This window comes from Urocitellus parryii, chromosome 9 (assembly GCF_045843805.1).
Source record: "Urocitellus parryii isolate mUroPar1 chromosome 9, mUroPar1.hap1, whole genome shotgun sequence".
Taxonomy (NCBI): Eukaryota; Metazoa; Chordata; class Mammalia; order Rodentia; family Sciuridae; genus Urocitellus; species Urocitellus parryii.
In genome coordinates, this window is record NC_135539.1 from 83287838 (window position 1) to 83312217 (window position 24380).

The following is a 24380-nucleotide window of genomic DNA, read 5'->3' on the forward strand; positions in this document are numbered from 1 at the left end:
CCCAGTTGTCAATTCAAAACTAAAAAGCTCATTGTCATATACTTGAAATAAACATCTACAATCTTATGAATAAGAACCAGGTATCATAATTAAACTATTATCCAACAAAAAAGAGGGGGAAACGACAGAGATGGTAACTGATACATTAAGCACCAAGCTGAACCCCCAGGCCTGGCCCTCAGAACTGCATTGTGGCTGTAGGCTTCACCGTTCTCCTGCGTCCTCCTATATCTGTGTTACTGTGACCCACAGGAATCTTCAAACACATGGCATCATCTGGGGGCAGGGGTGGGGAGACAGGGGTTAGTTTGAACACAAGTTCAAAAGTGTCAAGAATGATTTGGGAATTCAGAGGGTCTCTAGTACCCTGGAAATAGTATGACACCCACTGTCACTGGTACAGGGATTCAGAGAAGAGTAAGCTAGCAGGACAAGTAGCTCTGAGCAAGCACCAGAGCTGACGGGCAAGCATGACTGCTAACCAGAGATAGTCATCATGCCCTAAGAGGGCCCTGGCTCCAAGAGTTCCAGTGAGGGAAAGGACTACCAGCTAAAAGAGCTGGACCTTACCCTAGATTCTGACATGGGTAACCATTACTCAGTTCGCACATCTACCTTACAAGTAATTACTGAGGGCCAGGAGGCCAGCAGTGAGCAAAGAAACGTCTGGGTGGGGGAGAGACAGGTGATAAGCATGTGTCTCCACGGTGTGTCCAAGATGAAACAGGGCACGTGGGAAGGCAAGGATGGTAGTTTGTACAGTGTGCAGGGAAGACCACCACCTCTTATAAGAGGGCATTTGAACAGAGACCTGGAGCAACCGGGGAAACGACACCTTGAAGAAGTACATCAAGAACAGAGGAATGACAAGAGCAAAGGTCTCTGGTTAGGATGGGTTCAGCCTATGACAGGGACAGCCAGTTTCAACATGCTAGGAGTAGAGAGGGCTGGGGTTCTGAAAAAGAGGTCTCAAAGGGGCTAAGGATGTGGCTCAGTGGCAAAATGCTTGCCTTACATGCATGAGGTCCTGGGTTCAATCCCCAGTGCCACAAAAAAGAGGTTGCAAAAGTCTCTAGGTGGCAGACCAGATCACAAAGGGCCCTCCCTAGGGACTATGTTAAAAACTCTTTGCCAGCCTCTGCCTAAAATGAGAATTGAGTTTGGAATAGTGTGATGGGATCTGACCTGGGTCTTTAAAAAGTCACTCCTGCACACACCTATAATTCCAGCAACATGGAGGCTGAGGCAGGAGGAGGACTGCAAGCTGGAGATCAGCCTGGCAACTTAGCAAGACCCTGTCTCAAAATAAGGATTGGAGATGTAGCTCAGTGGCAAAGTGCCCCTGGGTTCAATCCTAATGCTGCAAAAAAAGAGCTGAGAACACTAGGGGCAGGATGCTCCCTTCACAACTAGGCGCTGCTGAGTAGCACAGTGCTTTGGAGCACACAGGCCCAGGTCTCCCTGGTGTCAAACAGGGAAGGAGCAAGGAAAGGCCAGGCCTTTGGCTATGGGAGTTTCTGCCCCAAAGAAACAAGGACCACCCTGAGGTGAAAGCTTGCATGCACACTGCATGGAATGCCAGACCAGCAAACAATCTAGTACCTGAGGGATCCCCCACCACCTGGCAACACAATGGCCCTCAGCTCCAACAGATGTGAGCTGTCCCTGCTGCTGTTCCAAAGGCTTCTCTCAGGCTGCCCCAAGGTACTGATAGCCACTGCATCCTGGAGGACAGTGGTATCCACCTAGGACCGATGTGCGGGGTGCTTTTCATTGCCTTGCAGTCTGAAACTTGGGCCATCCCCGCTAACCAGGGCAACAGGATGCATAGAAAGAGATTAAGGCCATGGCTCCTGAAGTCCATCATGTAGGCTGGGGCTGTGCACATTTCTGCTGAGCAGTACACAGCACGTGGAATGGCTCTTCTCCAATCAAGGCTGAACACTGCAAAGGTACTTCCTGTAGTGTTCCTTTTCTCTCTCCCTCACCTCCTCTCTCTCTCTCTTTCCCTCCCTCTCTCCCTCTCCCTCCCCCCCCCTCTCTCTCTCTCACACTCACACACACACACACACACACACACACACACACACACGGTGTTCAAGGATCTCTGTTACTAACAGTTCCTGCTCCTGCACAGATTCTCTTCCCCAAGTTCAGAGCCAGCTGGTGAGGCAGGAGGTGGCTGGTCTCTTCCCCTGGAGGAGCACTCGGAGTTGACATGCTCAGACCTATAGCCCTTCCACTGCCTATCCAGTGAACGACCTCAAAGACAGATCAACCCAGCCAGGCACAGTGGCACACGCCTATAATCCCAGCAGCTCGGAAGGCTGAGACAGGGGAATCCAGAGTTCAAAGCCAGCCTCAGCAAAAGCAAGGTGCTAAGCAATTCAATGAGACCCTCTCTCTAAATAAAACACAAAATAGGGCTGGGGATGTGGCTCAGTGGTCGAGGGCCTCTGAGTGCAGTCCTCAGTACCAGGAAAAAAAGAGGGATCAACCCAAAGGAGGATGGCTGCATTCCACACAACAGCAATACTTCAGTGTCATCAGGAGCTCAAGAACTAGACAGTGATCACTTCTACAAAGACCAATCACAGTGTGATTAACTCTTGGAACCTCTTTGAGTGTTGGGGGTCTCTTTCCCTGGGAAAGAGCAGTATAAAGAAGTAATATGTTGATTCTCCAGTATGCTGCTAACATCTCTCTTCAGCCAAACAGCCTACTGACCAGATGTTCTCTTACACTGAAAGAGCCTTGGACCGCCTGGTTCCTGATGTTCTGAAATCATTTAGGAGTGGGGCAGGCAGAAGCCAGATGCTATAGACATTCTGTGGTATTTTGCTCCTTATCAGTTGCTCCTCCATGTCCAACTTACACACAAAGTGACCATGTTTGTGCAGCACACTGGAATCAGAGAGGGCTACTCATGACAGCAATGACCAGCCTAGATGTTACAGCATCCCCAGGTCCCAAGAGACCACCAGGGGAGTGCTTAGGGGAGGAGTTCCGCTTAACTCCTTAAGTCACACCGTCAGGAGTCAGCTTGCTAAGGAGAGCTCCTTTATGTGCAATCTTTATCGCAAACCAAAGTAATTAATAATAAATTGCTACATTTTACATAAATTATTATGTAGCACTCAGGCCGATTTAGAGAACTAGGAGAAAACTTGAAGGTCTATTTGACTTGCCATTTGTCCTAGTTATGGGCATAAAAGCAATACATGGCAAAAACACAATGAGAGAAGGCAGAGAAGAGGTAACGACTAATTGAACTGCAGTCAGCTGCCTGAAAGCAGAACAGCACTTCTTTGTCTCATGAAAGGACATCACTACAGGGCAGTTAAGCTGGGGCACTGGCCTCGAAGCACCCTCAAAGCCACTGTTTCCCTTTCTATGTCACTGCTCTCCAGGCACTCCAGTCTTTCTCCACACTTGCAAGACAGGTGCCAAAGCCCTGAGCATACCACCTACACTCAGGTGTGAGGGAGGCACAGGCAATGAGTAAGTGTGTCCCCTTGCAAAGAGCCCCATCTAGAAACTTCCACCTTACATCTCACTGGCCAGAGTGAGTCACACTGCCACACCTGCAAGCAAGAGTTAGAGAAGCTAATTTATCTGGGTACCAACTGCCCCAAGAAAAACAGTTGCTGATAGGAAGAAAATTGGGAAGAATGGACATGGAGTATGCAACTAGCAATGTCTGGCACAATTATCAAATCCAAAGTCAGGTTCAGGAATAAGCAATCCATGAAAAGGATACTAGGACATGTTCTGGCAATTCCTCCTTTTTCACCAGCACAACTTACTGCACAGTTCCTTAGAGAAATCTCTTGCAAGTTGTTCAGATGACTGCATGAGAAACATAAGAGTTCATATGTACACACAAGCACATAGGCTATCTAATAGCCCTTTAGAAACACGCATTTCAGATAAGAAAGCACTACCAACACCACTCAGGCTCCCTGGCCCTGGTGTCCCTCTTCATACACCCCCATGCCTCCCCACCTCAGGAGAACCACACTCCACATCTGGAGGACAACTGATCCCAAGCAGACCATACTTCCACTACACACCCAAAACGAATTAAAGCATTTTTGCATATTATGAAACTTGATATGAATAACGTTCTCCTATATTAAAAGGTGCAATGAAGTAAACGCCAAAGCCATTTCTGATTACTACTGTCTTCTGACCATAACACTTACATATTTAAATTTCACTATAATTACATTACCCTAAAAAAGACTTTTGCTAGTTTTAAATACCTTTCAATTTTCATTAACATGTAAATAGATTTTATGACAATCAAGATATATAACTTCTTTATTAACATTTTTCTATAAATACTTTTGAACACTCCACAGAATCATCACATTAATCACTACAATGATTAAGTGTGAGCCAGGCATGGTGGAGCACACCTGTAATTCCAGTGACTCAGCAGGCTGAGGCGGGAGGATCTCAAGTTTAAGGCCAACCTCAGCAACTTAGCAAGACTGTCTCAAGCTAGGCACCGTAATTATAGCACCTTGGGAGGCTGAGGCAGGAGGATCACAAGTTCAAAGCCAGCCTCAGCAAAAAGCAACACACTAAGGAGACACCATCTCTAAATAAAATACAAAAAAGGGCTGGGTATGTGGTACCCCCGAGTTCAGTCCCAGTAGCCCCCTCTCCTGCCATCCCCCAAAAGACTCTGTCTCAAAATAAGAAAAAAGGGCCTGGGTGGCTAAGTGATAGAGCAACCCTGGGTTCTATCCCCAGTACTGCTAGAGATTTAAAAAAAAAAAAAAAAAAAAAAAAAATATATATATATATATATATATATATGTATATATGTATATGTGTGTGTATATACACACACACACACACACACACACACCTACCAGGGTCACTGTGCTGATGCCTAGTTCAGTCAGTCACCAGGGCATTACTGTCCCTTCCCTGAGTAGCCTTCCAGGTTCTGGTGCAATGGTGCTGAGTCTGTGTAAACATCAGCTGCCACTCTCTAATTCTGAATCCATCACAACAAGTAGTACACCCCTCTGCACAGGGTTACCATGCACAGTTTCAGAGAAAAGAGAATGCACTGGCACAGCAGCTGTAAAAGACATTACTTAGTGCTCTCCCAGACTGAGGCACTTCTCAGGAGCAAATTCCTTAAAGTATACACCCCAAAATTCTTATTCAGCGGGTCAGGATGAGACCCAGGATTCTGCAGGTCCCAAAGCTCCTAAGATTAAAATGTGCAGAAGAGAAAACCAACCTTACAGGTGGTACCTGTTCTCTCTACCACACAGTGGCAAGTCGCTTTGTGTCCACACCTAACCTGTCATAAGCTGAACCATGAATTGGAAAAGCGCTGAAATATCAGCCTGTTATAGAGTAGTCCACAGTGATAATATGGTGAAAATATTAATAATGGACAAATTAGTGTTTTGATGCCAATCCAGAAAAAAAACAACCCTGCACTAAATAAGGATGTTAATTTCCGGGAACACTGAATCCTCAGATTGCTCAGATTTCAGTGTGCTGTTTCCGTAGAAAGGATAGTCCAGTTTGGAAGAGTCAGGAGTGTCCACAGGCAGTTGGGCAATTCTGACCCAGAAGCTGGAAAAAAATGCCAAACTTAGCTCCACCACTATCAGCTCCACTTACCAGCTCCACTTACCTCTGCTGTTTGATCACAGAGTCAAAACCAATGGTCTCCACAGGTTTCTTCCCAATTATAATTATTTGCTCTTCCCCATAGTCTTCTGGTCCATCTTCTAATGCATAGCGGTTCTTAACTGCAGTAAGAAAGTCCACTCCAAAATTTACCTTGTTTGGACGAATAAAAGATCCTCCCGTTGGGTGCCTGGAAAATGGAAGAAATGGAACATAAAAATTTCATCTCCCAATAAAGGCCATAAATGCAATGTTCTAAGGTTTTCAAAACTGCCTACATGCTGAAAAATCAAAACCAGCACACAATAAAAACAATAAGGAAAAATGTATAATCAGTATGACACAAAGGATACACAAGCATATAAAATCACTGTAGAAAAACCGACAAGAAAGATGGAACAGACAACTAACATGAGAGGGAACAAAATTAGACTCACAGGGCAAAGCTTGACTTTGCTAATGACAAGAAATACAAATTAAATGAAACTTTTCTGGCATAAAATGAAGAAAAATTATAAAACCACAAAGACTTCAGGTTCGGTAGGTCTATAATCATATGCTTGCATTCCTCGGAATTTGTTAGCGAGCAATAATTTAGAAACATAACAAAATTGCATTTGCAAATATTTTGTATAATATTATTTATTTATAATTGAGGAATGCTGGAAGCCATAAAAATGACCAACTAGATAGTGACTATTAAGTAAACCAGAAAGATGCAGTTATTAAAAAGTGTAATACTTGAGGGTTGGGGCTGTGGCTCAGTGGCAGAGCACTTGCCTAGCATGTGAGAGGCCCTGGGTTCAATCCTCAGCACCACATATACATAAATAAAGGTACTGTGCTCATCTACAACTAAAAAATAAAAGTGTAGGGCTGGGGATGTGGCTCAAGCGGTAGCGCGCTCGCCTGGCATGCGTGCGGCCCGGGTTCGATCCTCAGCACCACATACCAACAAAGATGTTGTGTTTGAACTAAAAAATAAATATTAAAAAAAATTCTCTCTCTCTCTCTCTCTCTCTCTCTCTCTCCTCTCTCATTCTCTCTTTAAAAAAAAATAAAAGTGTAATACTTGAAAGTTGAGATTTTTAAAAAACTGAACAAATTGTACATGAAACAATGACAGGAATCACTTCTAAATACAAATAAAGAAGAGGAATTAAAATGTAGATGGTAGGATTATGTACAAAATCCTTTACATGACCACTTATATATTTTTAAAATGCAGATAAATGGGAAGAATTCTACAGAACTACAGATTACCATACTTTTTATTCAGGTTTCATAGCAATTTTTAATACTAATTCCTGGCAGAATTTCATCATCCCAGAACCAACACAACATCACTGCTACCATCCTAAAGCAAGCAGGCCAGCCCACATTCAAAGGGAGGGAGTGAGCTGCTGTGACCAGAAAATGAACTGTGGCAGAGCATCTCCTCAGCTGGCTCCCAGGCCATATGCCTTTGGCAATGGGATTCTGCCAACTGTTCCCAAGTGGAGCCTTTCTCTCTCCTCCTCTTCACTAGATTCAATCAGTAACTAACTTCTTAAGGGCTAAGCCTTAAGAAGGCTTGATGTTTCCTGCTTTGCCTTCCTGGAGGCAGACAGCACAGACAGTAAAGCTGCTCAGTCAATGAGGAAAGTTCATAGGGGAGAGAGACTGAGCCTATTCACAGGAGACCCAGAGCCCCTCAGTCAGCAACAATACTAGACCCCAGTCGTGACAGGCCACCCAAGGGACACGCTGCAGCCAACACAACTACAGCAAAGAAAAGTATCTCCTAAGTGCTCACGTCCAGCTCCCAGCACAGAACAGCAATCGTGAGCCACCAGAACAGTGGTGGGTCATAGCTAATTGAAACAAGCTTGGAAGAAGAGGAGAGGTGTATTTTCAATAATCTCTAATCAAAATTCAGTATTTCTGGGCTGGGGCTTTAGCTCAGTGGCAGAGCACTTGCCTCATATGAGTGAGGCACTGGGTTTGATCCTCAGCACCACCTAAAAAATAAATAAATAAAAGCATTGTATCCATCTACAATTTAAAAATATTTTTTAAAATTCAGTATTTCCTTTTAATCATAAATCCCAGGCAACAAATCAAGTAGTGTCCACAACTTTATGGCATCAACAAACAGAAAGAGATATTTTCACATCATGTTATACTTCTTGAACATATATTTAAAAAAAAGCTTATTTCTATCACTATTTCAAAATTTAGTAGTTACTAGATATACTGGTAAATCTTATTACTTAATGTTATTGAATGAAGAAATATAGCTGGGTTCAGTAATGCACACCTATAATCCCAGTGATTTGGGAGGCTGAGGCAGGAGGAGCACAAGTTTGAGGCCATCCCCAGCAACTTAGCAAGACCCTGTTTAAATAAAAAGGAGTACAGCACTTACCTAGCATTTGTAAGGCACTGGGTTCAATCCTTAGCACCACATAAAAATAAGTAAATAAAATAAAAGTATTGTCTCCATCTACAACTAAAAATTAAAAAATAAAAAGTTCCAGGGGTGTGGCAATGGTTAAATGCCTCTGGGTTAAATCCCCAGTACGCTCCCCCACCCACAAAAAAAAAAAAAAAAAAAAAAAAGAGGCAGGAGGAGGGAGAGAGAGAGAGAAATATACATTATTATACTCATTAAACATTGTTTTTTTCCCCTTGGCAGTACTGGGGATTGAACTCAAGGCTTAAACAGGTAAGCACTCTACATAGCTACATAGCTACATCCCTATCCTTTTTTATTTGGAACTAAATTCTAAGTTGCCCAGGCTGGCTTCCAGCTTGCAGTTCTCCTGCCTCAGCCTCCCAAGTAGCTGGATTCCAGGCACGCACCAACTTGTCTGGCTTTAAAACTACCTTGATCACTACATTTCAGTGTAACAAATTTTCTTTGTAATGCAATATATTTTTTCATGCTTTAAAAAATATTTTCTACTTGGTGCCAAAATCACTCATAGAACAACAACAACAACAATAAAAACCCTCTAGAGTATATTCCATAAAGAAGTAGAAGCTGAGCTTGGCCTTGAAGGATGAAAGATGAATAGGAGTTTGGCTTTTTTTTAGAAAAGCTTTCACACGACAGTGGCACAAATCTGTAATCCCTGAGGAGGTTGAGGCAGGAGGTTCATGAGTTTGTGGCCACTCTCAGCAACAGGGAGGCCCTGTCTCAAAATAAAAAATAAAAAGGGGGCTGGGGCTCAGTGGTAGAACACTTGCCTAACATGTGTGAGGCACTGGTTTGACTCTCAGCATCGCATATAAATAAATGAATAAAATAAAGATCCATCAATAACTAAAAAACTTTTTTTAATTTAAAAAATAAAAAGGGCTAATGATGTAGGTCAGTGGCTAAGCAATCTGGGTTCATTGCCCAGTAGCACACATACACACACCAAAAGAGCACTAGTTTTTTTTTTGTCCTAACATAGGCATCAGGCAGAATCTAACATGTAAAAACCTATAAAAATAAAGTACTGGTATCAGAAACAATAAAGGTTACTTTTCAAAGATGTGATTTAAATGAATTTAAATAAACTACAAGAACTCACAGTAAAAATACTAGTACATTTATCTGGGTGGGGTAGTGCATGTAATCCCACCAATTTGGGAGGCTGAGGCAGGAGGATCTGCAAGCTTGAGGCCAGCCCAGGCAATATGGTGTGACCCCATATCCAAAAAAAAAAAAAAAAAAAAGGAACTGGAGATATAGCTCAGTGTATATTGGACTTGGATTCAATCCCAGGTACCAAAAAACAAAACAAAACAAAAAACACCCCAAAGCCCCACAAAGTACATCTATAAGAATACAAATTACAAATCCCTCAGTTTATGGAATTCCAGTGGCAGAGTTAGAGCGTGGTTCTTATACAGATGGCAGTTTATATTTTTGTCCTACATTTACACTTCTTAAAACAGTGGCTATGAAGAGTCAAAAAAAAAAAAAAAAGATCTTCAGGGCTGGGGCTGTAGCTCAGTGGCAGAGTGCTTGCCTAGTATGCCTGAGGCACTGGGTTTGATCCTTAGCACCACATAAAAATTAACAAAATAAAGGCATTTTGTTCACCTACAAGAAGGAGAAGGAGAAAGAGAGCTCTTTATTATTGTTAAGTCTGTGGGCGGGCAGATGAAAGAGTTAGGAACAGTGTTAGGAGGCTACAAAGCAGATGCTAGGCCCTTTACAGATTAAAGGCCAATACTGAAGATTAATCTTTGATTTTTTTTTCCCCCAGCATTGGGGGATGAACCCAGAGACACTCTACTATGGAGCTATATCCCCCGACCTTTTTATTTTGTATTTTCAGACAGGGTCTCTCTGAGTTGCCCAGGCTGGCCCTGAACTTGTGATCCTCTTGCCTCTCAGCTTCCATAGCAGCTGGATTACTACTTGTTTACACCACTTTACCTGACAAATAACAATCTTTTATGGAACATACCCAGCAGGTTTCTTAAAAAACAAAACAGCTCAGTAAACAATGAAAAATGCAAGCTGTGCATGAATCCATCAACAAAAACAAATCTCCCAAAAAACAAACAAAAAAACTGTAATGATTTATACAGTCTCTACTGAAATTCTAGATGGACATTTAGATGCTCACTGGAACACTGAAATTCTGAACTCTTGTCTAAAAAGAAAAGTCCTGGTAGAGTCCTGTTTATCTTGTAAGCACTTGACTTGTTCAAGTTTCTTCCTCTTTCTACAACAACAGCTCCTGACTGTGGCCTTCATGGAAATGGCAGCTGCTCAAGAAATTCGAAGAGTCTCAATCTGCCTTATTTCTCCAGTAGGGCTCTCATATCAAATTCAGGAGGTCCAGTTAAATTTGAATTTCAGTCAGACAGCAAATCATTTTAGTATACATCTGAAATCCAAGTTTCACTGTGCATCTGGAAGTTTCATTTGCTGAATCTGACAGCAACTCAAAGGTGAAAGTCCCCAACAGATTTCTAAACTCCCAGAATAAGTTCGTTCTTGTTGGGCTTTGGGTGCAGGATGCTGGAAAAGACTGGATCTCTGGTGAGTGTCTAAACAGTACTGTTGGTCTTTCTCAAAATGTCATTTGTCCCAGGCATGTTCAGCCTTTCTAGCAAATGTGTGTTAACTGACATCCATGGGGAAAGAACTCTTGGCTCTCCTGCACTCCCCGCGCTGCACTATGTACTCCCCTTAGTACTACATCCCAAGGAGCTGACCTGGTGATACTGTCTCTCTCCTAAGGGAAGCAGCATGGCCGACAAGCATCTGATTGTAGGCTGCTTTGAATAACAATCATGACTCTGTCCATACTAGAGAGAAGCTTTCAAAAACAAAGCAGATCTACTTTTGCCTTTTGGTCAGGTGTACCCTGCCTGCAAACTACTGCCACTGTTAATGGCTCTTAACACTCTTCTAACATCATACCAGAATACTTCATGCTGGTCCATTAGCGCTCATCCAAGAGCCTCAAAACACTTCACTACAACCTGTGACTCATATAAGATGAAGAAATCAAGGGCTTTGCCTCCTGAGGTGCCCAATACGTGGACATGGTCTGAAACAGTATGTTCTCTCTGATGCTAGGGACTAAAGGTAGATTCTCCTTTTGACTGCTCAGAAATCACATTTTAGAATTTAATTCTCACCAGAAAAGAGAAATCACACCACTGCTTGGAAACAGAACCTTTGAAGTAAAAGCTGAGTAGGTGAAATAGTGACCCACACAGTTCTGCTTAGAGCAGACTGCAGCTTAGATTGAAAGGAGAAAATTGGAAACATTCTGCCATCTAGCAACAAGGCCAATTAACAGGTGCGAACCTCTCAGGTCCCCAAAAGATAGAGGTGGAGAGCAGGAGCACCTGGGAGATGTTGATACTGGTTCATAGCCATGAATTTTGGGTAAACCTGTAATTGACTATTAATTGATAATGTGGCAAATATTCACTGGGTAATTACAGCTTAGATGATTGCCATTATGTACTGTAAGTTACACAAGAGAAAAGAAAGATTGGAGAGAAACTGACATGGAACCATCAGAACTCAAGTTCAAGGGGGACTTTATGAGGTGATCCGGTCCATTCCCGACTTACCAACTGCTCCATGAAATCCTACTATTTTTAGAGACCCACGATGCAGAGCAGTCCACAACCTGGATTTTAGCCCTACTCCAGTTTTTTATGTTGCACTCAACTTTTACTTCAACTGGTCCTCAGTGAAAGGTACTACTAACAATGATGTCAGAGAGTTCGAGTATGGGACATGTAGTGAATACAGAAACCCTGTAAACAAACTGCAAACAGCTCAGCCCAGGTTAAGCTCTGGTATGTTTTACTGAAGATCTCTGTGGAAGCAACTGACACTACCTTGCAGTGGAGTGCATGAGATGAAAGTGAGCTGAACTAACTGGCTGATGGGAAAAACACTGGCCAGGCCTTGAAAACCGCATAGTCTGTCCCCAGATTACGTCAGAGAGCAGAACTCAAGCCTGAACAGTGGCACACCACCTCTCAAAGGTGCGCTCACCAAACATCCCGCTCAATGCTTAAGAAGCAGAGGATGCAAACTAACTTCCGTAAAATCCATTAGGCCCATGGCTGCACTGCTACATGCCATCAGTCACTTGATATTCAGACACAACTCTGAAGAGATGAGACCTTAGCTATGACCACTCTCACTTACCTTTTGCTCATTTAAAACAGTGACACCACAATTTTGCCACCTGAACTGGCTAAAATAGCAACTAAACATTAAAAATGAAGTTTACAGTAGCAAAACACTTTTTAATACTCATTGTTATTATGACAGATCAAGTAAAATTTGAAATATAAAAGACTCCAAAGAAATTTTTTCATTTTTTGGAATTATAGATTGAACCAAGGGGCACTTTACTACCAAGCTCCATCTGCAATCTTCTTTATGTATTTTGAGACAGAGCCTTGCTAAATTGCTGAGGTTGGTCTCAAACTTGTGGATCCTCCAGCAAAGTATAGGACATATTAAGACATCTGCACTAGCTTAATGACAACTATGAGGGGTGCACTCTGTTTTGCCGATTGGAAGATTCCAAGATCCTGACAAAGTTTTCACTAGTTGAAGTCAGGTTATAATTAAAAGTAACATTAAGCAGAAGGATGAACAACTGTAAGGACAAGTTATATTCTTGTACTCTAGACCAGTGGTTTTACACATTTACCCTTATGGTCCCTTTTGTACTGCCTCAAATCTTTTTTTTTTTTTAATATTTTTTAGTTGCCAATGGACCTTTTTATTTTATTTGTTTTTATGCGGTGCTGAGAATTGAACCCAGTGCCTCTCATATGTTAGACAAGCACTCTACCACTGAACCACAACCCCAGCCTTGTACTGCCTCAAATCTTGACATGAAATTCATAGATAACTTTACATATATAGGACATTTTTCAGCCAATAAAATGCCCATTTCAATGAAATGAAAGAAAAATAGCTAGAGTAAGGTAAAATGTATATCAATATGAGAAGGTGAGCAGAAATGGGTGTGGTAAGAACATGGCTGTGGCAGGGGTAAGTGCTAATACTGAGTCCAGACCCCTGTCTCAAGGCTCCCTCAGTGCTTCAGCATCAATCCTACATGTGCCAGGGCCTCAAACAACTCTGGATTTTTCTGCTCAGTGACCAAGACTTTGACCCTATGGCTGTATCCAGAGACTACCAGGGACCGTGTAGCCAACGATCATTTGGACAAGCTTTTAGAAAAGGGAACTGGGCTGGGGCAGACTCAAAATGCACAGTCCCTCACTGCAGGGACTGGGGGGCCTTGGTCCTGGCTGAGATATCTCTATTTCCACACCTGGCTAAACACACACACACTGTTATCTTAAGCCTCTGCTGACTGTAGCCTTGGGAAAACAGCTGGCTTGTCGAACCTGACTTTCTAAGTTAGGAAATGGTGAACCAGAAAGTATTTGCTATCTGATTCTGGTCTTCATCTCAGATGAAGTCTGGTCTCCCTCAGGGTCAGGAAGATGAAAAAGCAGTCAAGAGGCTTCCAATTCCTAGGCCAGCATTTTGCTCACTGCACATGCTTCAGGAAAATGGGTTGATAGTAAGAGATCCTTGTGGGACACTGAGAGTCAGGAAAACAAATGACAGAAGCGTAGAAGATGGCTCTGTCTGAAAGCTACCATGCTCAGAGCTTCAAGCAATTTCTCCAACATCAGGCAGTTAAGTATGTTAGTAGACACATGAAATCATATGTGACTCTCTTTAGATAGAAACTTTAAATGCTGGCTCATCATTCCACTACAGAATGGATATTCTGGATTTTATAAAATCAATTTCTTCTTACTAAATATTAGGCTAATTCTCACCTCCATTATTCACTTAATGAGTGTAAATTACTGCATCATTGAGATTTATAGTAACCCAATTAAAAAGAAACAGTCAAAATAGCACAAAAGGCTGAGTATGGTGGCACACGCCTATAACCCCAGTGACTTGAGAGGCTGGGGCACGAGGATACAAGTTTGAGGCCAGCCTCAGCAACTTAGCAAAGCCTAAGCAACTTAGCAAGACCCTATCTCAAAATAAAAACTAAAAAGGGCCGGGACATGGCTCAGTGGTTAAGTGCCCCTGGGTTCAATCCCTAGTTACCCGCAGCCACCCCAAAAAAGAAAGGAAAAAAAGGCTACGGATCTGATTCTGGGTATATAGCTCAGTGGTAGACTAGTTGCCTAACGTGTGAGGCCCCTGAGTTCAATCCCATTATCACACACATAAAAACACACATAGGCAAAAAAAAAAAAAAAAAAGTCTGGGTATGGTAGTACACACCTAAAATCCCAGTTACCCAGGAAGCTGAGGTAGGAGGATGGCAAGTTTGAGGCCAGGCTGCACAACTTACCAAGACCCTTTCTTGAAAAAATAAAAAGGATTGGAGATGTAGCTCAGTGGCAGAGCACCCCTGAGTTTAATTCCCAGTACCACAAAACAGAGAGAAAAAAAAAAGGAAAGGAAAAAGACAAAGCAATCCCACAGGGAAAGTTAAGAGTCAGAATTTAAGCTGGGTACAGTGGCACACACCTGTAATTCCAGTGATTCAGGAGGCTGAGGGAGGAGGATCACAAGTTTGAGGCCAACCAGCCTCAGCAATTTAGAGAGACTCTGTCTCAAAATAAATTCATACATAAATAAAAAGGGCTGAGAATGTAGCTCATGGATAGGGTACCCTAGGAGGTTTAATGCCCAGTACAAAAATAAAGTGTTGATTTAAAAGAGGGAAAAACTCTACAAACAGCATGATTAAGTCACAAATCAAAGAGGTGTCTTTTCAGAATATTTCCCAAATTGTACCTATAACCACCCTATGAACCAAACAATGCTGTTGCTTCTCCATCCTTCCCATTCAATGCTTCAACAGGATCCTGACCAAATGACCAAGCCAAGTGAGAAGGAAAGTTACCTGCATTTAAAGTACACAATCCCTTCACGGCTCCCATCATGCTTTCCTCTCTCTGGATTGTCCCATTCCACTCCTAACCAGAGTCCTAGCAGAACAAGAAAAAACAAATGAGTAACAAAGGATGACAGAGGGATGCTCCACTTTCCTGCAAGTAAATACAATTTGTAATGGAAACCACATCCCGCAGACAACACTGAGGGAGGAAGAATGTCTTGGGAATAGACAACTTAACCTTACGCTCAGAACTTCAATCAGAACAGCTAAGTGCATTGGCACATGCCTGTAATCCCAGCAGCCTGGGAGGCTGAGGTAGGAGATCACAAGTTCAAAGCCAGCTTCAGCAATTTAGCAAGACTGTCTCAAAATAAAAAATAAAAGGGACTGGGGATGTGGCTCAGTGGTTAAGCGCCCCTGGATTCAATTCCAAGTACCAAAAAGGAAAATCCTCATGTTTAGAAATTAAGCAATATTCTTCTAAATCATTTTGTGTCCAAAAAAAAAAAAAATCACAACATAAACTAGAAACTATTTTGAACAGAATGACATAAGACTACATGTGAAAATTTGTGGAATGCAGCCTAAAGTCGTGTTTAGATTCATAAGTTGGATGACAACTGAAAATAAATCATCTGTCTCAAAATGTTCAGGGCTAGAAGGTAAAACTAGAAAATCAAACTTACAGCAAGCAGGAGGAGACAGACGACAATGGAGAGAAATCAAGACAGAAAACAAACAAGATGGTCTCTTCCCTACAGCACCTCAGTCATCTTGCAGGACAGACTTGTAGACCAGCGGCTAGCATAAAGGAAAGTACGGGTGCTATGGGAGCACAGATAAGGGTGCTTATTGGTACTGCTGTGGGGGGAAATGGAGGCCAAGGCAGGGAGATCCCAGGACCTGTTGTGGGAACCAGAAATCATCCAGCACAGCTGGGGGCAGTGTTGCCCAGAGTCTGGGGCAGGAGCATGGTCAGGAAAACTAGATTAAAGATGAGGAAAGCGGCTGAACAACTGGCTGGGGCCTGACTAAAACTCTGGTAAAGCACCCCAAAGAACTTGTGCCTCATCTCTCTTCTCCCAAGAACCATGTTAATAAGCAAGGCAGAAATGATCTGTTTTATTTATTTATTTTTTAAAATGCATTATTTATTATTCAGTTATTTAAAGACAGACTCTTTTTTTTTTAAAAGAGAGAGTGAGAGAAGAGAGAATTTTTAATATTTATTTTCTAGTTCTCGGCGGACATAACATCTTTGTTGGTATGTGGTGCTGAGGATCGAACCCGGGCCGCATGCATGCCAGGCAAGCGTGCTACCGCTTGAGCCACATCCCCAGCCCATAAATGATCTGTTTTAAAGAATAAAAGCTCAGAGAAAACATCTAACTTGCTGAATAACACTACAAATAAAGACCAGATCATGGCCTAGCATGCTCAAAATACACAAATCTTTTGCTTTTTTTTTTTAAAGAGAGAGAGAGAGAATGAATTTTTTTTCAATGTATATTTTTTTAGTTTTTGGTGAGCATAACATCTTTATTTTATTTTTATGTGGTACTGAGGATCGAGCCCAGAGACCTGCGCATGCCAGGCAAGCGTGCTACCGCTTGAGCCACATCTCCAGCCTCAAATCTTTTGCTTTTTAAACCCCCCTTTTTTTTTTGTACCAGGGATTGAACTCAGGTGCGCTTAACCACTGAGACATATCCCCAGCCCTTTTTATTTATTTATTTTTAAATTCTGAGACAGTTTCACTGAGTTGCTTAGGGCCTTGCTAAATTGCTGAGCTGGCTTTGAACTTGGGATCCTCTTGTCTCAGCCTCCCAAGCCACTGGGATTACAGGTGTGCACCACCATGCCTGGCTCTAATCCATTTTTTGTCAAATAATAAGCTGTTATGTGAGAAGTAATTATAACTATGTTCTTCAAGAAAATTCTCAGAATAGGTTGAGTTGATGGTTGTTAACAAGAAAGCAATTCACAAGGCCATTCTTTCACCTGATGAAGAATAAGTCACTTTTCAGCTGAAGCAGGTAGAAGGGGCAAGACCAGCCTTCACTGTGATTTCCTTAACTATCTGTTATGGTTTAGATATGAGGTATCCCCAAAAGCTCAAGTGTGAGACCATGCAAGAAACTTTAGAGGCAAATGACTGTCATGAGAACCTTAACCTAATCAGTGCATTAGCTTACTGACAGGGTTAACTGGGTGGTGATAATTGGGCAGGTGTGGCTGGAGGAGGCAGGTCACTGGGAGTACACTTTGTTATACATTTTGTATAACATATACATTTTGGGTATACATTTTGTCCCTGGTGAGAGAGAAGCTTTTTCTCGTTCTGTTTTCTGATTGTCAATGTCCTGAGCTGCCTTCCTCTTCCACCACGATGTTCTGCCTCACCTTGGTTCCAGAGCAATGCAGCCAGCCGGTATGGACTGAGACCTCTGAAAAAGATGAGGATGGGCAGTGCCAACCTTAGCCTTGTTGTTTCTCTGCTCCTTGGCTTCCTGGACTGACCAACTCCTGAGACAACTAACATTTGTTTTTTAAAAAAACATGTAACTACATTTAAGTGATGTAAATCTGAGCAATTCAGACTAAACACCCCCATTAAGCAGCATTGCTTATCTGATTCTCTTTTTTTAAATTTTTAGATGGACATACCTTTATTTTATTTATTAATGTGATGCTGAGGATTGAACCCAGTATGCCACGTGTGGAAGGCAAGTGTTTTACCAACTCCAGACCCAGATATATTCTCTTTTAATTTCTACATTACACTCAAAAAGGCACTCCCCTAAGGGCTTTGGAGTATGGATAACAGCTCATCACCAAAATAAATTTTCTATACTCCAATATCTGGAATTATGTTATTTCAATGTTAGTGTAAAACAATCTCAGGCTCTTGGAAATTACAAAGCAGTTTGGTTTCAACATCACCCTACACAGTCTCGAGTTCCTATCTTCCAATGCCTCTGAAGATAGCCTTTTGTTTTTATAACCTATAACTTGAGGATGTTTTCAAAGGAGCTGCAAAAACACAATAAAAAAAAAACACAAACACTTCAAGGAGAAAGAAAAACATAATACTGAAAGATCAAAAATCATCAACAAAAAAGGGGGGGGTGGAAAAATCATTAGAATAGAATAACTGAGAAAGAGTAATGAAGATGTGGCTCTGAGCTTCCTTACAGCAAGATACAATTCTCTTGACCACTGTTAGAATCCTTTCAGTTCATTAGAAAAGATGTCCTTCCTTTTCCTGAGCCAACAGCTCAGCTCCTGTCACAGGAGTCCCTTTGTAAGGAGCAAGCTACTTTCAGAAACAGCAACATCATCGGTTCACAGATGTTTCACAGAAGCTGTGTCTCACATAGGCCTCAACAGGGCTTAGTGTAAAAAGCTCAGTTCTGCAAAGGCAGCTAGAGAGAGGGCCCAGAGGTTCTATGTGGCTTTCTAGTGATTTCACTTTTTACCAGAATATTAGCACTTCCTAAAGAATAAAAACAACCCCTCTCAAAGCATGGGCACTAGAATCAAATAGGGAGCATGTTAAAAATGAGGAGTCCTAAAAAAAAAAAAAAAAAAAAAGAGGAGTCCTAGGGCTGGGGTTGTGGCTCAGTAGTAGAGTGTTTGCCTAGCATGTGTGAGGCACTGGGCTCCATTCTCAGCACTGCATGCATAAATGAATGAATGAATGAATGAATAAAAGTACTGTGTCCATCTACAACTAAAAATATATATTTTTTAATAGTGCAAAGCTATTTTAATAACCTAAACTGAATGATTCAAAAAAATTTAAGTATAAAATGTACATATTATTTTGTAAGAAGATATACTTATTTGTAAGAAAATGTACAGTGAGAATTTAGGGATAAAAATTCTACAATGCATGTAATTTAAAATGTTAAGCAATGCAGGGTGTGGTGGTACATGCTTATAATCCCAGTGACTAGGAAGGCTGAGGCAGGAGGATTGCAACTTCAAAGCCAGACTCAGCTACTTAGCAAGGCTCTAAGCAACTCAGTGAGACTGTCTCTAAAGAAAACATTAAAAAAAGGGCTAGGCTGGCTGGGGATATAGCTCAGTTGGTAGCGTGCTTGCCTAGCAAGCATAATGCTCTGGGGGTTCAATCACCAGCACCAGCACCACCAAAAAAACCCCAAAAAACAAAAAACAACAGGAGTGCAGGGTTAGGGGTTAGGGATGTGGCTCAGTGGTTAAGCACCCCTGGGTTCAATCCCTAATGCCAAAAAAAAAAAAAAAGAAAAAGAAAAAGAAAAAAGAAAAACCACATTAAGCAAAAATAGCGATAAAACAAATATGGCAAAATGCTGACGATTGTTAAACAGACATGACAAGTAAACACAGGTGTTCATTACACTATTCTCCTTTTCTCTCATTTGAAAACTTATAATAAATACATATAAACCCTCCTTAAATCTATTCTATTTCTAAGAAGAATCCTCCAGATATATCTCTATTCACTAAAAATGCCTGGAAACAATATCATCCTGGTAGAAGTGAGTACCTCTGGACCTCAGACTATGGCCTCTACATGCTATTTGCCATTTAAAAAAACAGACCAGAAGAATGAACCTTACACTCTTGACAGCTTCCTTATCATACCAGGGCAGCTCTCAAAGCTGTAGAGGGTGCACACATCCCTGGCTTGTGACCTTCTTCCACATTCAAGGTGAGATGTGGCTAGTGAATCATCCCACATCACTTCACTGACAATGCTAATGCCTCTTCTACCTTCTCTTCAGCTTCTAATGCTTCCTATGATTACACTAGGCCCACCTGGATGAACCAGTATAATTTTCCAATCTTAAAATCAGCCAATTAGCAAACTTAATTCCACCTGCAGCCCTAACCCTCTTTGACATGTAACTTAGCATAACCACAGGTTTTGGGGACATCTTTGGAGTACTATTATCTGCCTCCCACAGGAGCCCATCTTTACCTCCATCTTAACAGTTTTCATGCCTAACACTCTGTAATCTACAGTAATGCTTACCACAGGAAATTATATCCAGTCATAAGAATCCATTTGTAAAACATTAGAATTTGTTCCTAAGTAATTTTTTTAAATGTTTACTTATAACAATGGCTAACAATATGATCAATGACTGGTCTAATGACTGGCTTTAAACACATCAATGCATTTAGCTGCCATGATGGCCTTACAACCACATCTGGTGAAATACCCCTGAGAGTAATGACTAAATGTGTTTTCACTCTGTCTACATCTTTGTACAATTCCACCAGATGACCTCTAACATCAGAGCTCTCAAAGGGGAATGCCGAGCCCTTTGTTAAGACCAGTGACTAGGAAGGCTCAGGCAGGAGGATTGCAACAGCCCACCTAATCCTTTTGCCCAATCCTTCCATAAGTATTGCTTCCTAATGAGCTTTCTGAACATTGAGCTTTCTGGATGCAAATCTCTACCCCATTCTGCTTTCCAAAGAACTTGGGTATTAAAAATTTCCAAGTACTGCACATTGATTCAACCTGCAGATGGCAATCTGCCTATATAATATGTACCTAGAGAATATGTATGTTCTTGGAAAACAACAGAGTAGAAATGGCATGGGCTCTGAAGCAGACTCATATTTGAGTTCTGCTATAAGGAAGTTTTGAGATCTGAGACTTGGTAGAGACCAAATCTCTCTATATATCCATATATATATATATCCATATCTTAAGGCTGTTAATATTCAAAATAGAGGGCATACATGACAGAACCTGGCACACAGTCATTATTATTTAAATGTTACTTTCTCTTCCCATTTATCAATCATTCCAGTCAAATGGAGGCAGAAGGAGGACCCCTTCCCCTTCTCCATCTTACATGCTTGTTTAAAGCCTTCCATGGCAATTTCCATGAAGGCAGAGTCACAGTGATCTACACAGGGGTTCAAACTAAAACTTAATGCACAGCCAGTATGGTAGTGCATGCCTGTAATCCCAGCAGCTCCAGAGGCTGAGGCAGGAGAATTATGAGTTCAGAGCTAGCCTCAGCAAAAAGCGAGGCACTAAGCAACTTAGTGAGACCCTGTCTCTAAGTAAAACATAAAAGAGGGCTGGGGATGTGGCTCAGTCGTTGAGGGCCCCTGAGTTTAATCTCTAGTATCCCCACATCCCCCACCCCCCACCAAAAAAAAGAAAAAAAAAACAATGCACATAAAAATCTTCTGGAAGGCTGTACTTTTATTTTTTTGTGATGCTGAGGGTAAAATAATCCAGGGCCTATGCATACTAGGCAAGCACTCTACCTCTAAGCTATAATCCTCTTAGAGAATTAGAGAACTACTTTTTTTTTTTTCATAATATTTTATTTTATGTGGTGCTAAGGATCAAACTCAGCGCCTTGAATGTACCAGGCACTCTACCGCTGAGCCACAGCCCCACCCCGAGAACTCCTTTTTTTTTTTTTTTTTAGCAGTACTAGGAATAAAACCCCAAGGGCACTCTACCATTGAGCTACATCCCCAGTCCTTTTTAAGACAGGGTCTCGCTAAGTTGCTGAGACTGACCTTAAACTTACAATCCTCCTGCCTCAATCTCCTGAATTATAGGCATGTATTACCATGCCTGGCCCTGGACAACTTTTTGAAACACAAAATTGCTGGGCTCTGCTCCCAGAGTATTTGTAGATATAAGGTGAAGCTCAAGAATCTACATTTCTAAGGAGTAATCAGATGAAGCTGATTCTAGTTAGGGGCCACACACTGAGAACTTCTGGTTTAAATTTCTCACTGAGTCTTCCTGTACCCACTCAGGCCAGTTCAGAACATACAGAAAATACTCAAATATTTAGGGCAGGAATTGTGTCTACCTACAACTTAAATAAATAAATTAAAAACCCCATCTAAAATGCTTTTTATAGAAACATGTAATTATACATCAAATAAATGAAAATAGGTGACAAAAATTGCATGTATATTGGTTTACAATAAATACATTTACATATAGATTAATGGCAAAGGACTTTGTAGAAAAATTATTTTTTGAGTAGCAAATTATAAGAGTTCAAGACTTTTGATTGCTTATAATTTCCTCAGATAACATTTTATGGTTGATTTAATATAAAACAGAAGTACTAAATAATTAAATAGCATATAATTAAACAAAACTATGTGTACCACATGATATCGTCAACCAAATAAAACTACTATGGGTAAGTATCTATAATTGGTGGTTAATTTCCCAAAAATTGATATTAAAAAGTGCTACTGAACTAGGTGCATTGGTGCACACCTATAATCCCAGCATCTACAATCTACAGCGTCTTCAGGAGGCTGAAGCAGTAGGACCTCGAGTTCAAAGCCAGTCTCAGCAACTCAGTGAGATGCTGTTGCCAAATAAAATACAACAAAGGGCTGGGGATGTGTCTCAGTGGTTAAGTGTCCCTGAGTTCAATCCCTAGTACCAAAAAAAAAAGTGCTACTGAGAATCCTACACAGAAAAAACTGACACACACACACACCCCACTTACCTGCCACAGGAGGAACAACGCCAGAAAAACGCACTGTTGCATATTCTCCATTTACTTCAACTCTTTGACCAATGACATCTAATGTCAAAGTGTCACTCATGTTAAGACAGCCAGAATCCAAAATGTGAGATCTGGGGGGGAAAAAATCATAGCATTGAGAAGAATTTAATAAAATTTATTTAAGAAAGCTAGAAGCAGTAGGTGGGGCACACCCATAATCACAGAGATTTGGGAGGCTGAAACAGAAGGATCAAAGTTTGAAGCCAGCCTCTGCAACTCAGCCAGGACAAAGCAATGTACCAAGACCCTGTCTCAAAATAAAAAAATCCAAAAGGGCTGGGAATGTAGCTCAGAGGTAAAGTGCCCTTGGGCTCGATCCCCAGTACCAAACAAAAACCAATTAAATTTAAAATACACACACACAGAATTCTAAAAATAAAGACAAGGTCTTAAAAGGTGCCTGGGTATCTTAAGTGTCAGGATGGATGAGGGTCTGCAGCTCAAGATATGTTGGCATCAGAAATGGGTATCTGGCCAGCACAGTGGCTCATACCCATAATTCCAGCAACATGGGAGGCTATGGCAGGCAGGACTGCAAGTTTGAGGCCAGTCTCAGCAACCTAACGCTATCTAAAAGGACTCGGGATGTAGCTCAGGGTAAAGTGTGCCTGAGTTCAATCTCCAGTACCAAAAAAAGAAAAAAAGAAATGGGTAACCTAGAAGTCATCAGAAACTAATACAGTAAGGGTGGATGAGACCGAAGGTGCATTGGAGGAAAGAAAAGAGGAACCATGGCAGAAACCCAATGAAAGGGAGAGGGAAGAAAACCCTAAGGAGTGAGATGAAGAAGAGCCAGAAAGGAAAATAGAAAGCCAGACTCTGGGGTCTTGGAACTCAGGAGGCAAAGCTTACAGAAGGGGCAGAAGAGCAACAGTGCCGGATGCTGCGGAGAGCTTGCAAGATCAGAGCTCAGGGCTGGGGATGTGGCTCATGCGGTAGCACGCTCGCCTGGCATGCGTGTGGCCCGGGTTCGATCCTCAGCACCACATACAAACAAAAGATGTGTCTGCCGAAAACTAAAAAATAAATATTAAAAAATTAAAAAAAAAAAAAAAAAAAAGATCAGAGCTCAACTTGGCTTCCTCTTGCTGGACAGATATGGTTCACAAACACAGTCTCAGAATAAAACCTGATTTTTCTTATAAAAGGTTAGCAATGTGGCAGTGCAAGAATTTCCTTTTCCCAGGGCCTCATGCATGCCAGTGCAAGGATTTTTAGATGCATGCTACAGGTCTACTAAACAAAAAAGTTCTATATTCATGAAATACATGAAGGTAATAAAAGCTTAGATTGTGAATCACAGCTTCTTGGGTCATAATCATAGTTTGCTTGTATGTGGGCTACTGGAGGCTCTGGCACAACACCTGTCCACCTCTCCCACCACACAGAATGGGAGACATTTCTTCCGCTCCTGGAATTGTCTGTCACGTATGCCCATATTCTAGAACAGTGTGAGCATTATTATCTCAGACTGCAGAACGTAAATTTATCAAATTTCAGTGTTAGTTCCTGTTAATCAAGTCCTCTGGCTTTCATAAAATATATTTTCCCAATTCTTGGGAAAATGGAGCTGAATTTGTTGAAAAATGGGAGAAAAGGTATACATTTATGAATATGCCAAAATGAACCCCACTGCTACATAAAGCTATAATGTGCTAACAGAAACACTAAAAAAAAGGGGAGGGGGACAAGGTTGGGATTGTAGCTCAGAACCTCACGCAGAGGTTCTGGG

General features: G+C 41.6%; 1 protein-coding gene across 3 annotated transcripts in view; it reads right to left on the reverse strand.

Annotated features, from left to right (window-relative positions):
- The window catches only part of LOC113199747 (tubulin-specific chaperone E), a 46917-nt gene that overhangs the window by 15230 nt on the left and 7307 nt on the right, over nucleotides 1–24380 (reverse strand). For 2 of the 3 annotated variants that reach the window (XM_026412808.2, XM_077802642.1), the window contains exons 2-5: nucleotides 22589–22719; nucleotides 15090–15174; nucleotides 5669–5854; nucleotides 3761–3849 (exon numbers count right to left, since the gene is read on the reverse strand). In XM_026412808.2, the coding sequence (XP_026268593.1) occupies nucleotides 3761–3849; nucleotides 5669–5854; nucleotides 15090–15174; nucleotides 22589–22719 (491 nt within the window). The remainder of the gene's footprint in view (nucleotides 1–3760; nucleotides 3850–5668; nucleotides 5855–15089; nucleotides 15175–22588; nucleotides 22720–24380) is intronic. The other variant, XM_026412816.2, reaches the window with a different exon arrangement.